The 13,738-nt window shown below is 41.1% G+C and overlaps 1 protein-coding gene across 2 annotated transcripts in view; it reads right to left on the reverse strand.

Annotated features, from left to right (window-relative positions):
* The window catches only part of hipk3b (homeodomain interacting protein kinase 3b), a 37,226-nt gene that overhangs the window by 12,113 nt on the left and 11,375 nt on the right, over positions 1-13,738 (reverse strand). For both annotated transcript variants that reach the window (XM_034559717.1, XM_034559710.1), the window contains exon 3: positions 4,655-4,778. In XM_034559717.1, coding sequence (XP_034415608.1) covers positions 4,655-4,778 — 124 coding nt within the window. The remainder of the gene's footprint in view (positions 1-4,654; positions 4,779-13,738) is intronic.

Here is a 13,738-nt window from a genome sequence, read left to right on the forward strand (position 1 = left end):
AAGGTGTCAGGATCTTTTCATGTAAACTTTGATAAAAAATTTTCTTACAGTCTCAATGCCAAATGCTTTCCTGGGCAATAAGGCTCATCAGTCAGATGCTAAGGGGCGCAAAGGTTGATGAGAGAAGACCAGTGAAAAGCCTGGTTGACGTCAATCACACCCAAGTGTAAAGGACAACAACCATTAGAGATTCAGCGCTACTCAGAAGCAAAGAGCCACACATTTGGAGACACTGGACACATCCAAAAAAAGCAGATAATAGATTAAAATAATAAGCTCCATCTCTCCCTTTCTATTTGAAATACACAAACCTAGAGTTAAGGAAGACATACATACTCACCCCTTTGCTTAACTATGAAGTGTTGAACCTAATGTTTGCTAGATGCTAGAACACTGCAATGTGTCTCTGTTTGTGTGGGTGGGACCTATCAAGCAACGCATTCATTGGGATTCTGACAGCTTGCATGAGGAGTGTAATATCATCTGCCAAGACATTTAAATGGGATGGTGGAGATCCGCTCGGTTATCTCAAGGCACACTGACATCCAAGTATCATAAAAACAAATTCTGTCATGGTGCTCTGCCGGAAACCGGCGGATTGCTCCCTCCAGGTGGGGGCAAACTGCCTACCCCAAGCAAAGGAGTTCAAGTATCTCGGGGTCTTGTTCACGAGTGAGGGTAAGGTGGAGCGGGAGATCGACAGGCGGATCAGTGCGGCTGCAGCTTTAAAACAGGCGCTGTACCGGTCCGTCTTGGTGAAGAGGGAGCTGAGCCGGAAGGCAAAGCTCTCCATTTACTGGTCGGTCTATGTTCCAACCCTCACCTATGGTCACGAACTCTGGGTCGTGACCGAAAGAACGAGATCTCGGATACAAGCGGCCGAAATGAGCTTCCTCCGTAGGGTGGCCGGGCTCAGCCTTAGAGATAGGGTAAGGAGCTCGGACATCAGGGGGGAGCTTGGAGTCGAGTCGCTGCTCCTTCGTTTCGAAAGGAGTCAGCTGAGGTGGTTCGGGCATCTAGTTAGGATGCCTCCTGGACGCCTCCCATTAGAGGTTTTCCGGGCACGTCCAACTGGTAGGAGGCCCCGGGGAAGACCGAGGACACGCTGGAGGGATTATATCTCCCGGCTGGCCTTGGAACGCCTCGGGATCCCCCAGAATGAGCTGGAAAGTGCTGCGGGTGAGAGGGAAGCCTGGGTCGGCCTGCTGAACCTGCTGCCACCGCGACCCGACCCCGGATAAGTGGGTGATAATGGATGGATGGATGGAAATTCTGTCACTGTCCATTTTTGCATTCACTATTCATAACATAGTCATGGATTATTGAAAGTTTTTTCCAGCAAATTTCAGCCTGAAAGTACACCGACTAAATTCCTCTTGTTTAATACAGCTGTAGTTGCTGTATTATTAGTATGTTGTACATTATATACATGTATACAATACACATATGCCTATTATGTGGATTACATTAATAATATTGCTGTAGTTCTGAAAAATAACTAACTGGGTGGGAAAATTCTTGTGACGGGAAAACCCTTATTTTTCCTGAAAGGTGCGTCTCTGCAGAGATCTCACAAACCAGTGAGATCACTGGTGCAAAGCCACAGCTCCACAAAACTACTATCTAGCGAGATTGGACCTGCTGCAGAGCAGACAGGAAGCACAGGCAGCATATATTTTATGGCAGTCCAGTTAACAACGAATACCATAAAAGACCCATTTCAATGATATCCCTCACTGTAATAAATACAAGTATATCTCAGCTTAGCGTTTTGTACCCACACCATCCTAAATACCCAGAGTACAGTGAATATCTCCCACATTTTTAACATTGGGATATAGTAGCTTGGACCAGCTTACAAACAAAACAATTCCTTCTGGGGGCATTGACGCTTTCCAACCCCAAGAACCCAAATTATTTTTGCTTCCACTGACCCTGCCTACATCCTCTTTTTTTTACAAATTCCCCAGGTTGTCAGCTAGGTCGAGCCCAAAAGAAGAAAACAAAAGTAAGCACAAATAACTTTTGCCCCCATAGCTGCATCACTTTTACAGTGCCTGAGAAAGCAAGAGACACAAAGAAAGGCATGGGGAATGGACTAGCGCATCCGAGATAATCATAACCAATTATGAGACGTGATGTTTGTCACCTCAATGAGGTGAGCGTCCTCATACTCTAATACTGAAATAACTGAGGGATGAGGTAAGGAAAGGGGAGAGCTAAAAGAGAGGAAGGGAGTAGGAGGAGCCAGAGTTATAAATACAATCTGCTGTGTGACATGGAACAAGACCCCTTGCCTATGGCCAATCCACCCCTGGTGGTGACTGTGGGTGGAAGACAAAGTCCAAATACTTATGGCCCTGACTGCATTTATTGTAGACTAATATTTACAGAAGAAAGAAAATATATATGCCAGCAGTGATTTATCACATATTTGGTATCCACAGCAGATTCCAAAGGTTTATCTATTTTTAACTCGGCGCACAGCCTTCACACACTGAAAATCTCTGTCAATCTCGTTTTGGAGCGTGTCATTCGAACGTCTACTTTGACATCAGATTTGGGGGCACGAAAAACCCATCATTTGAACGGCTTTTTTGACATCACGTTTTTCTGTCAGTGATTGAGCTGTGGGTGATTGTGAGAGAAAGAGAATGGGGACAAGTATTAGTTTGTATTCTTAATGCTATACCATTTCTCTGAATTAAAACCATGATAACTAATGATGATTTATTTGAAGGAACTTTAATTGTCTGTTATCCGTGCTATTCGGATTATTGCCCATTTGGTAGGTAATTTGATGTAGATGTTTCTGTTTTTGTTTAGAGAGGAATACATACCTGGGGGCCCACCCAAGTAAAGCTTACGTGTAGGAAACACTGCATGCTCAGCACCCTGCACACGGGCTGCTTTCCCTACTCCATGACCACATTGAGAACCTTGCATGCCAGTGGGCCGCATGGGAAAGAGAGACAGTATTTCCTATGTGGGGTCGTTGTGAAAGTATAGCTCAGTCACCAAACAGGAATTCATTATATTCCTTAATAGGCATAGGGGCAAAAACAGATATCATCTTAGGGTGTTGTGCTTTGGACTTCAATACAAAACCTTTTTGCTAAAACGGGCCATGGTGGTGAATCAGTCATCCCAGGGAACATGCACAGCTAAAAATTCACTGCATGTATTTTTTTAAATCAGCAAACAACAATGGACAATAATATAAGAGGTGCAAGATCCAACAAGCTGAGATCTAATGAGACAAACTATTATATCTTTCTATATAGACCACGCCCTCTACCAAAATTCTCCTCTAGTGTTGTTTACACTGTAATTGGATTCCTTCAAATTCAGTCACCCATTTAAACACGATAGGTGTTTTACTTCATTCCACAAGTTCCTTCTCACCTGTTATGTAGCTTTTTATTTCATTGTCTCTCACACTCCTTATCTATGCCAACTTGATGCCATCCACCTGTATCAAGCCCATCAGCTCAAAGCAGTCCCTTACTAAATTGAAAAGGCTCCCACCAGATAACTCTAAATGCGACATGCTCTGCAAAAACAGATTCATCATATTTATACGGCTGGTGCTGCACTCAAGTCAAATCTCTTTCGGAGATGTTGTTATCTCCCCTGTCTCAGTCCTGGGGAGAGTGAAAATGAGCAATGTGCTGTGGGGCCGATTGCTGTACCGAGGGTGCTGCAATGGGACACAGCAGGATTTTTACTGAGTCTCTGTTGGAAGGCTTTGAAAAGATATGACTCCAGGGCAGAGGGAAGCAGCTCAGCATAAGCCCAGATCAGTCTAGTCCTGGGAAGACACTGTCAGGGCACTGGAATAGGAAGACATCCAACAGCTCCTAATAGGCATACCATCAATCTCAATAATATGCCTTTCTACTTACTGTCAAAGACAACAGCTGATACAATCCTCAGGGTATGAACGTCACCAAGGAAGCACTAATTTGTTACTGTAAGTCACTTGAGCCCTCAGTCTCTTTCTTCATTCAACCAATCAATGAATTTCTTTCCCTAAACCGCAAAAGCGTCATCTCCCAGAAAATCCCTTCAGCACCCTTAAAAACACATTAGGATTAAAATGGCAATGGATCACATATCCCGCAAACTTCAACAGTAGGAGCCATGTCTGAGTCAGGAACCCAAAGGCAAGTCTGTAATAGGCAGCTGAATTGAATGCAACTCAAAAACAAACCCACTCCTCTGTTGGTTGCCATGACTGAAGTGTAGGGTTAATGGAAAGAGGAGTTGAAGAGAAAGAATAAAAGAGACCAGGAAAATAACTGGTTGAGGTGGAAACAGAGGGTGTAATGCTACTTAGACCACAACATGGATAGTGTAACGATGGGGCGTGTCACCTATGGGAGAAAAGGCTTTAGAAAAGACAAAACCTATAAATGGAAGGAAGGCCCACTGCGTTAAAAGAAACCAGTGTCAATGGTGAGATGGTACGGAGGGGAGGGACTGAGTCATAGACATTTTGACTAGAAGTGAATGATGCTGGGATAAGTTGCATATAGAACAGAAAAAAAGAAGACAGCAGGAAGCCCACAGGAGGGACTGAAAGTTGGAAACTTCCCAAAAAAGGATCAACCAAGAGTCAAGAGTGAGTGGTGGTGGGAAGACGGTTGTTTACCTGGTCGTACTCCAGGGCCCCAGGGTACAGGGGCCAGCCCAGAAAGAGTTCAGCTATCACACAGCCTAGGGACCACATGTCTATGGCTTCACAAAACGGCAATCCCAAAATAATCTCTGGAGCCCTGTGGAACAGAAAAAACAGACAACTGTTAGTCACACGATAACATGTGAAAACAGTCATATGATAATTTTTCATATGAAGATGATGAAATAAAAATGGTTTCGCGGCATTTTTACAAAAAATAAATCTGATCATTAACTTTGATGTATTGTTTATATCTTTATTTCCATAAGTATTGCAAATGGTTCTATAGAAGCTATACATTTGTAAATCAGTGCCAAGTGACTCAGTGTTGTGCTTGAGAGAGGCCTAGTCAAGTGTCAGCAGGCTGAGTCAGTGGGTTAGCAGGTCAGTCAGGCCGGGATCAACGCTTTGACAGGCTGGTGTATCTGCTCTAGGCTGATCGGAACTGAGAAACAGTCACCATCTCTTCGCCAACGTGCTGGCTCAGTCTTACTTCAAGTAACTCCTTAACAGCTCTGTAATGTCATGTTACATGGATGGCTAGTGGTGACACAGGCCTGTCAGCATGAATAAAAGGAAAGCATGTTGACAACTGTCAAGAACTCTGCGTTTAAGACACACCACAAATCTTTTAAACTGTGACAGTGCACTGACAGCATGATGAAGCCCGAGTCTTGCGGTGCTAGAGTGGCCTCCAAGTTCATTACAATCAATAAGACACAATGGCTATATACCTTTAAGACACCTATCAGATAATGAGAGCAAACAATACTGTGAATTGGCTAAAATGACAAGGGATGCATGTTGAGACATGATAAAAAATGTCCTTCCAGTATGCATACAACAGCCGGGCTGGTCATAATTAAACACGTTTGATTATAATCTTAATTTTATCAATGCAGATATATTGAGATCATAATATGCCTTGGATTATTATTTAAATAGTAATGATTCCCTTATTGCCTAAATATATGATATTACTCAAAATAGCTTGGCCTAAAATTATGGTGCCAATGTGAACTTCACTTCCGTTCAGCATATACACAATATATACCCTCAAAAATGTACCAACATGAAAGAATCTAGAGGATTGAAATAATGTAAAGAACGACAAGGATGAGATTTCAACACAATTAGCTCAAGTGACGACGATTGCCATTTTAGAAAGCTGGACATACCACCAACCAGACACCTTAGGCCATCGTGAGCGTTCACACTGCACGGATCTAAAAAGATCCAGCGGACATCTACTCTATGATGACTTTGGAGCATCTGGGACTGAATGTTGTAGGACATATGGATAGCAACAGCAAATTTAAGACCTGCTAAAATAAGTTTTAGGACTTATTTATCACATGGTTCAAACAAATGCATGCAACAGCTGGTGCAGTAGGCAACACAGCAGCAGAAAACCAACCAGGCAGTTATGCCAACCATTCCAGCCTCACAGGCATGTCCTATTTATACAGAGAAGGTTTTCCCTGTAGTAATGAGAAGCAACATATCAACACACCAATGCATTCATCAGGACACAAGACTAATAAACGGACATATAGTAGTGTTGATCAGCACAACATGAGCAGCACAAAAAGGCATCATCAGGTTGATCTCGTAGTTAGAGACTAATCTGAAACCAAAAACCTGACAGTCTAGCCCTTTCAAAAGCTAACGCATAACCTCCATCAGTGCCAGGTAAAGGCCTCAATAATCTATTAAAAAGGTACGATATACAGGATTAAGAGCATTAAAGAGCAGCAAACTACTAGCATTTGCTATGTAAAGATATGGTTGAGTAATGTCTCCCTGAGCAGAGAATGAAGTCACTCTCCCTCCGAATGTGTTGTTATCGGAGCTTTTCCTGGCTTTATTGGCATAGATGGCCGGGCACGCATGCTTTTATTGCGTATGCGAGTGTGCCCCACGGGCTAGCTAATGGCTGCTGCGCTCATACGGCACTCATACGTCGCTTACAGCTGTTAAAGCATTCGGTCGTGGAAGCATAGCACCTCCGGTTCCCCTTCAGGTAGACAGTGTTAGCACTGTCAGCCATGGTGAGAGCCTTTAAGGCTTCCAATAGTAAGCATTTGTTACAATCCATCTCCATTTCTTAAAGTAAAAAAAAAAAAAAAAGCCTGCTAATTGGGTCCTATGCAAACAATAGTTACCATGCCAACACAATTCAGTATTACAGCCTTTTCAGAAAAACAGTGTTCTTATCAGCATGATAAAAAACCTTATATAGACCAAAATAATAATGCCAGCATAGCAACATTCAAGAGTCACCTTATATTCAACTCTTCCATTTATTTGTTTATTCGATTCTACCAAAAGAGTATGCAAAGTGCTTCTGGGCACAAAGAGAGGATAGTTACATTGTGTGATTTTCTTCACATGCTTTTGTTCATTTTTCTTACTTTTGGGTATTTCTCTGACTTTGGGGTATTGTGCATTCCCTGCTTAATGCACAATACCCAAAAGTCAAAGAGTGAAATAAAGAGAGCCAAACTGAAAACACCGGGTCTCCCTGTCTTTGGTTTAAGGGGAGGGTAAGTCCATGTTGCCATGGCTGCATGTCCTAATCAACGCGACTCAAGTCTCACCGCCTTCCTGTGTAACCAACAGGGTTGCAAAATTCCGGGAATATTCAAAGTTGGAAATTTTCCACGGGAATTAACGGGAATAAACGGGAATATACGGGAATTAACAGGAATAAACTGGAAATGTTCGGTTAATTTAACTGTATTTACCTTGTCATAAGCAGACATGCATGCAAACATTTATAATACACCTTTTAAAAATTTAAAAAACATTTTTGACTTTTGACATTTTGTAGAGTAGAACTTTATTCTTTCATCGAACAACAAAAACATGAGCGTTGAATAAAAAAGGTGTATTCCCTATGATCACCACCCCCCAACCCAATTTTTTTGTGTGTGTTTTTCCCTGAATCCTTTCAGGTCTAAATGATTTCTTCCTGGACCTCATCAACGTCCTCCTCACTGCTGTAAAAAGTTAGTCTACTGTATACAAATAAACTTGGTATTAAAATGAACATGGCTTCAGTTTACCAAGTAATCAATATGCTAGGTAATGACAAACAGTGTTGGGAAAGTTCACTTTCTACATGAACTAGTTCAGTTCATAATTCAAAATGTTGAACTAAGTTCACAGCTCCAAAAAAATGAACTAGTTTAGTTATTTTTTTCAATATGTTGCGAGCCATAATTGAAATCTCTATCTGTCTGCAATACCGCTGTTGGCCTCTACGCAACTCGGCGCTCTCACACTTGCCAGGCATAGGGCTGAAACGTTCAGACGCAACACTGATGACAAAGACGTTCAAAAACAACAGAACGTTTTATGTTTACGTTTATGTTTCTAGCAGACAATGTTCCCAACCAGCTGCATTCAGGGTCCAGCTGAGCTAGGCATGCATAGTCTTGTTCTCAACTACATTTAAGTTCCCCGTTATGCTTTTGCAAAAAAACGAAAATTTACCAGAAACGGTACCATCTATTACATGCAGTATATTAGTTTATAATGCTTTATTGTGCTGCAACTATGAGTTTGTATGAACGCTTAAAAAAAAGAAATCCTCAGCCACAAATCTCAAAACTCTGTTCTGTTGGTCTGTTGATTGATACTACTGAACTGTTTGAAGGTTGAGAATTAATGACTAGAGTTGTCTACAATATCATTGTGTTCAAAGGTTCCCATAGAGCCTCATGTGTTGTCAATGAAAACATCCAGCATCCACATCCAGAGGCAGCAGAGGGGGAAAAGACATCTTCAAAGCGCTCTTTGTGCCTGATAGCAGCAATGTCAGACACTCCCCAGTTTAGAGCTCAGTTTAGAGCTCACTTTTAGAGCGTCACCCTTTCTATCACTGTGTACCATTGAATTTTAGAGATGCTCATTAGTTTGAAAATGGTTAAAATAAACTTATAAATACATTTTTTCAACAACTTGTGCTTTCAAAGATTTTACTGAATGGATTTAGGCTAACATGGTGCAACATGTAACTGTTGCTTTTGGTGTGGTCACTCCAGAACAAGGCCTGACTGAGAATAACAAACTCTGCATTGGGCGCTGGCTTGTCTTTAATAGAAAACATCACCAACAAACCCTAATGCACAATGCTGTGCACAGCAGTAACAGCAGGCCCAGCACTGGCACACCACTGTGCCAAGTATAAAACGGCCACACTGCAAGTATGATATTCAGCAACAATCACAAAAGCAATGGTACAATTTGGTCAACAATGAAAACAAGTCTTTCTCTGGTCAACAGGTTCAACTGTTGGCTCCTTCACCTCAAACAGCTGCTTCCCTTCTTCCATCCATATCTTCTTTTCCTCCCTCTTTGTTTGTCTGCCTCTCATCCACAAAGACGCTGAGGCTCAAGGCAATGTTAGTAGAACCGACACAAACATGATGCGTGGCGAGATTCCAAAACACACATTGAACACGTGTGCACTACATTGTTGACTGAGAGGTTGAGACAAACTCCTAAAACATTGATAATGAGTTGTCTCTTCCAGTCCAATATCCTATATCAAGGCATGGATCGAAATTAAGTTAAACATTTACTAGGTTTGAGTTCATAACCTTCTGAGTTCAGTTGTGTCACCAGTTGCTTTGGGACAACAGAAATAGCCATACAAAAATTACATTTTAAAAAAATTCAAAAATCAAAGAAGACAGCTTTAAGTAGCATATGTCAAGAGGACACCAGCTTTGCACATTGTCCTAACTCTGAATAAATGTGATTGATGGCTGCATTGGCACCTGGCTTGCTGGCTAACATTTAATACAACACTTCTGGGGTTGTTGGAAAGTGTATTTTCAACATTCACAGTGGCTTACTGTTCTTTTTTCTTCCAGTATGTGTGTCAAGTTAGGCTAAATATACCCTAGACATACTGTATCTCCATACTGTACTCTGTATCTGAGGAAGCAAACAAACACATTTCCCAAAATGTCAGTGTTCTTTGATATTCAGGTCTGGAAAGTGTTTTTTTCTTTTGTTGCACTTATTTTTATCTCACCTGAAAAAAGAAAAGAAAAAACAGTGCAGATAAATGATATCCATCTCAATTTCTTTTTCAGGGCCATTATCGCACACTCCAAAAATAGTTCTCTGATCCTTCCTGCTCTGTCCTCACAAGGAGGAACCAAGTGGCATCCTACCAGCTCAAACGAAGAACAGCAAATAAGGGTGACTGCACTTGTGTGTCATTGTATGACTACCAAGGCCTTTAAGTAAGCTTGTTCGAATAAACTAATTTGGGCTATAGTTCAGTTGGTCTAGATTCAGCCACCAAGACAACAAACTGACTCATGGTGACTCCGTGATGGAAGAATGAAGCTTTATTGCACGACTCTTCCAGGAACTGTAATTCAACAGTCTCAGGGTGCTCTGCATTATTCAGTGGAACACAGAGGCAGTGCAGCAAAGGCGGAAGTAGCACTTGCACTCTAATCTGCCCAGATCTTAGATTAAGGATACAAGGCTTTAGACACGTTTTAGACATGTTCACCATCAAAGTGCTGACATGGAGCCAGTGTTAAGAAATACCTTATTTTAAGTTCAGGTGGACTGAACTCCTTATCTTCAGTTTGAATCCAAGTGAATTCACCTGGCTCTGGGCAAGATAACAAGAACCTTTGCCCGAGGGTAATTAAAAAAATATGGGAATATTTTTGAAAAACAAACAGATGAAACCTTTGTTTTCTTGCACGCCTATATGGAAATTACTTGACCGATATCATGTAAATGATTCAATAGTAGCTGGCCCAGCTTAACCCATTAAGGATATCATTACATTACATGTCATTTAGCTGACGCTTTTATCCAAAGCGACTTACAATAAGTGCATTAAACCATGAGTCCAAACTCAGAACAACAAGAATCAAGCAAGTACAATTTCTTCAATAAAGTTAAAACTACAAAGTGCTATCAGTAAGACCCATTTAAGTCCTACCAAAGTGCTACTACGGCGCTACCTTCCCTATTCAAGGTATAGTCAAAAAAGATGTGTTTTTAGTTTGCGACGGAAGATGTAGAGACTTTCTGCTGTCCTGATGTCAATGGGGAGCTCGTTCCACCATTGAGGAGCCAGCACAGCAAAAAGTCGTGACTTCGTAGAGTGTTTAGCTCGTAGTGACGGAGCTACAAGCCGATTGGTAGAAGACGAGCGAAGTGAACGAGCTGGGGTGTACGGTTTGACCATGTCCTGGATGTAGACCGGACCAGATCTGTTCGCAGCACGGATATCCCTGAATATTGAGGAGCAATTCATTATTTTTTTTTACATCTATGGTGTTGTTATTTGATGAGGAAACAAATTATTGTGATGATATTAAAGTAATAATCTTGAAGATGTTTATGTAAATAAATGCCTTTTAAGTCACTCAATGAGGTAACCTTGAAGGTTACTGAGCCCATAGCCCACTGATGAAAGCGAGTACATTTGTGGCATTATGAATTGGGTGTCTGTGGAGACATTACTGGGAACAAAGACAAAACGTGTTGGGTCTCTGGGAAGTGCGATCCAAAAATGCAGCTGCAATTATCATTCATCGCCATTGGTGCCGTCAAAGAGAACAAAACGGAGATCTTTGCAATGGTAACTTTAAAACAAAGCTGACAGACAAACCCCAGCTTATTAATGTACTGCAATCTATATAAAGCCTCTCATGTATTAGAATGCATAGCGCTAAAAGGAGCCATCAGCAAATTAAAGCCTTGAGTTGACAATCGTTCCAAGGTGAAATCTCACAAGTTCTACATTAACGTTACACCCCAAAGCAATTAATTCATGAATACACCAATAAGGACATACAGGCTTTCTGGAATACAACGCTGATCTTGGAATTTCAAGCCTTTTCTGCTGACATTGTGTTTGAACTGTTTGTTGAATTACCAACCCAAAAAAGGCATGCCAGAATGGCACACTATGCTGAACTATGTCCCACTGCAGGATTATTCAAGCAATATCTGTACTATAACACACTGGCAAAAGCCCACAATCAAGTGCTCACTGAGTTGAGTGTGCATACATTTGGCATGCAACAACACTTTTGCAGCTTTGCAGGAGTATAGCAAAATGTTCTTTCATAGAAACTAAATTGTACCTGCTCTGTTAACTGCAGATATTCTTGTTATTCATCAGTAAAAACTTAAAGCAATGTGACCGTTGGCACAACACCAGAAAAGTAAAGTGTTGCAGCTAAACATGAAGCAGTGCATGTGAGCATGTGACGCAGATTGGCACAACAACGAGCTGGATTGAAGTGACCAGCGATGAGTCTTCATCATGTGAGCACAAGTTTGCAATATTCTTGGAAACATTAGGGGAACTCCTTCTGTCACAGATTCAACAAGAAGATAAAAAAAAAAAAGATTGTAATATTAATACTGATTTGATACAGGATCAAAGTGGACTGACCCAACAGCCTGTTAATAAAATACAAGATGCTGCAAAAACACCATGATGAGAAATAACCTTGAAGCATAATTCAGATTCTTGCTAAATGATAGATTTTAAGTACACGGTTCATAAAAGGTGAGACTCTCCTGTGCCAAAGAGTTCCCACGCACACAAAACAAGTTTCAAATAATCTGTTTATTTTACAGGGAAAAGTTAATCCAGTAGTCTTAGACCAAATATTCCATGCGTAGATAGAATGAACAACAGCTTGTCATTTACATAAAGGCACTGGTCCAGACTCCAGCATGGGCAATCTAGAGAAGACCTTTTCATTTTGTCCATGCTGTGTTGTTGCACAGGAACACAAATAATGCGTCTGCCTTTGGCCAAATGCAATAAATTTGTAACGTTAAGAATTAAGAAACAAGAATAAGAGAAAGGACACTACATTTGCACATCCAAATTATTTGCTACAATGTCTCATTTCCAGCTCATCTAAATTGGCCGGAGTCATTTACATGTTGTTTGTAATCATTTAGTTGAAGATAAAAACTATATACAAATTTTGGGGTCAATTCCATTAAGTTGAGCTCCAACTGTGGCTGGTGCATCTGTCAAAATTATTGATTTGAAAAGCTGATAGATCACTTTAGATTACTGGCCAACAAATATTAATGCTGCGCCCATAGCAAAACATGCACAAACAGACATATGAAAATCACAACAGCTGACGTTGGAGCTGGTTGACCTTGAGTGAGTAAGTGAGAGCTCTCTAGTATTTCAGGCTGTCCCTATTTCCTTCTGCCTGCCTATGTGCTTCACCATCTATAGAAGTCAAAGCCCACTGGCCGGCATCCCAGGAGCTATTTTAAGCAACCCTTCACTCTTAGCCTCAGCAACGCTGTTCCCTCAAATGATGCTTTGTATACTCCTGTCTAAGGGGGGTACACACTACAGAGAAAGGCATTTTAACAAAGCCTTTTTCATTCATTAGTGTTTTGTAATGAAAACAACTTTGTCCTAACAGGAGAAGCAAATCAGCAATAAAAAAAAATAAAAGTCAGTTCTCACATCCTATGTTGAAGTAACTACTGAGTTATTTTGACCTGCCAAGGGACTACAGATGTAAATTAACATAAAACTATAATCTACGAGGTGTATCAAATGGTGACATTAATGTTTTTAACTGTACATGGTTCCCTTTTATATAAAATACATAAATAAGACATAAAAGATTAAAGCTGCGAGCAGCGATGAGCGGGTCCTCGCTCATTTGCGGCAGTCGGACGTTTTATCGTTTGTCACGTAACGCTGGTTTTCTTACGCCAGTAGGTGGCGCTTCGACTAGGAGTGAACATAGGCTGTAAAAAGCATGACAAGTTTGGGCAGATTCAAGCAAGTCTAGTTGAGCCAGTAGGTAGCGCTGTGACAATGTGAACATATACATCTGCATCTCGTGTTTCTCTATGTGAAGTGTAGATCATGTTGTGTAAATTACATGTGAAAGAATCTGTTGCGTTCTAGGCTTATTTGTTTTGACCAGTAGGTGGCGCTGTGACAATGTGAGCATAGACCACGTCATGTAAATTAAATGTAAAAAAAGTGATGCAAAAATTAGCCATGGC

Source organism: Cyclopterus lumpus, chromosome 3 (assembly GCF_009769545.1).
Source record: "Cyclopterus lumpus isolate fCycLum1 chromosome 3, fCycLum1.pri, whole genome shotgun sequence".
Classification (NCBI taxonomy): Eukaryota; Metazoa; Chordata; class Actinopteri; order Perciformes; family Cyclopteridae; genus Cyclopterus; species Cyclopterus lumpus.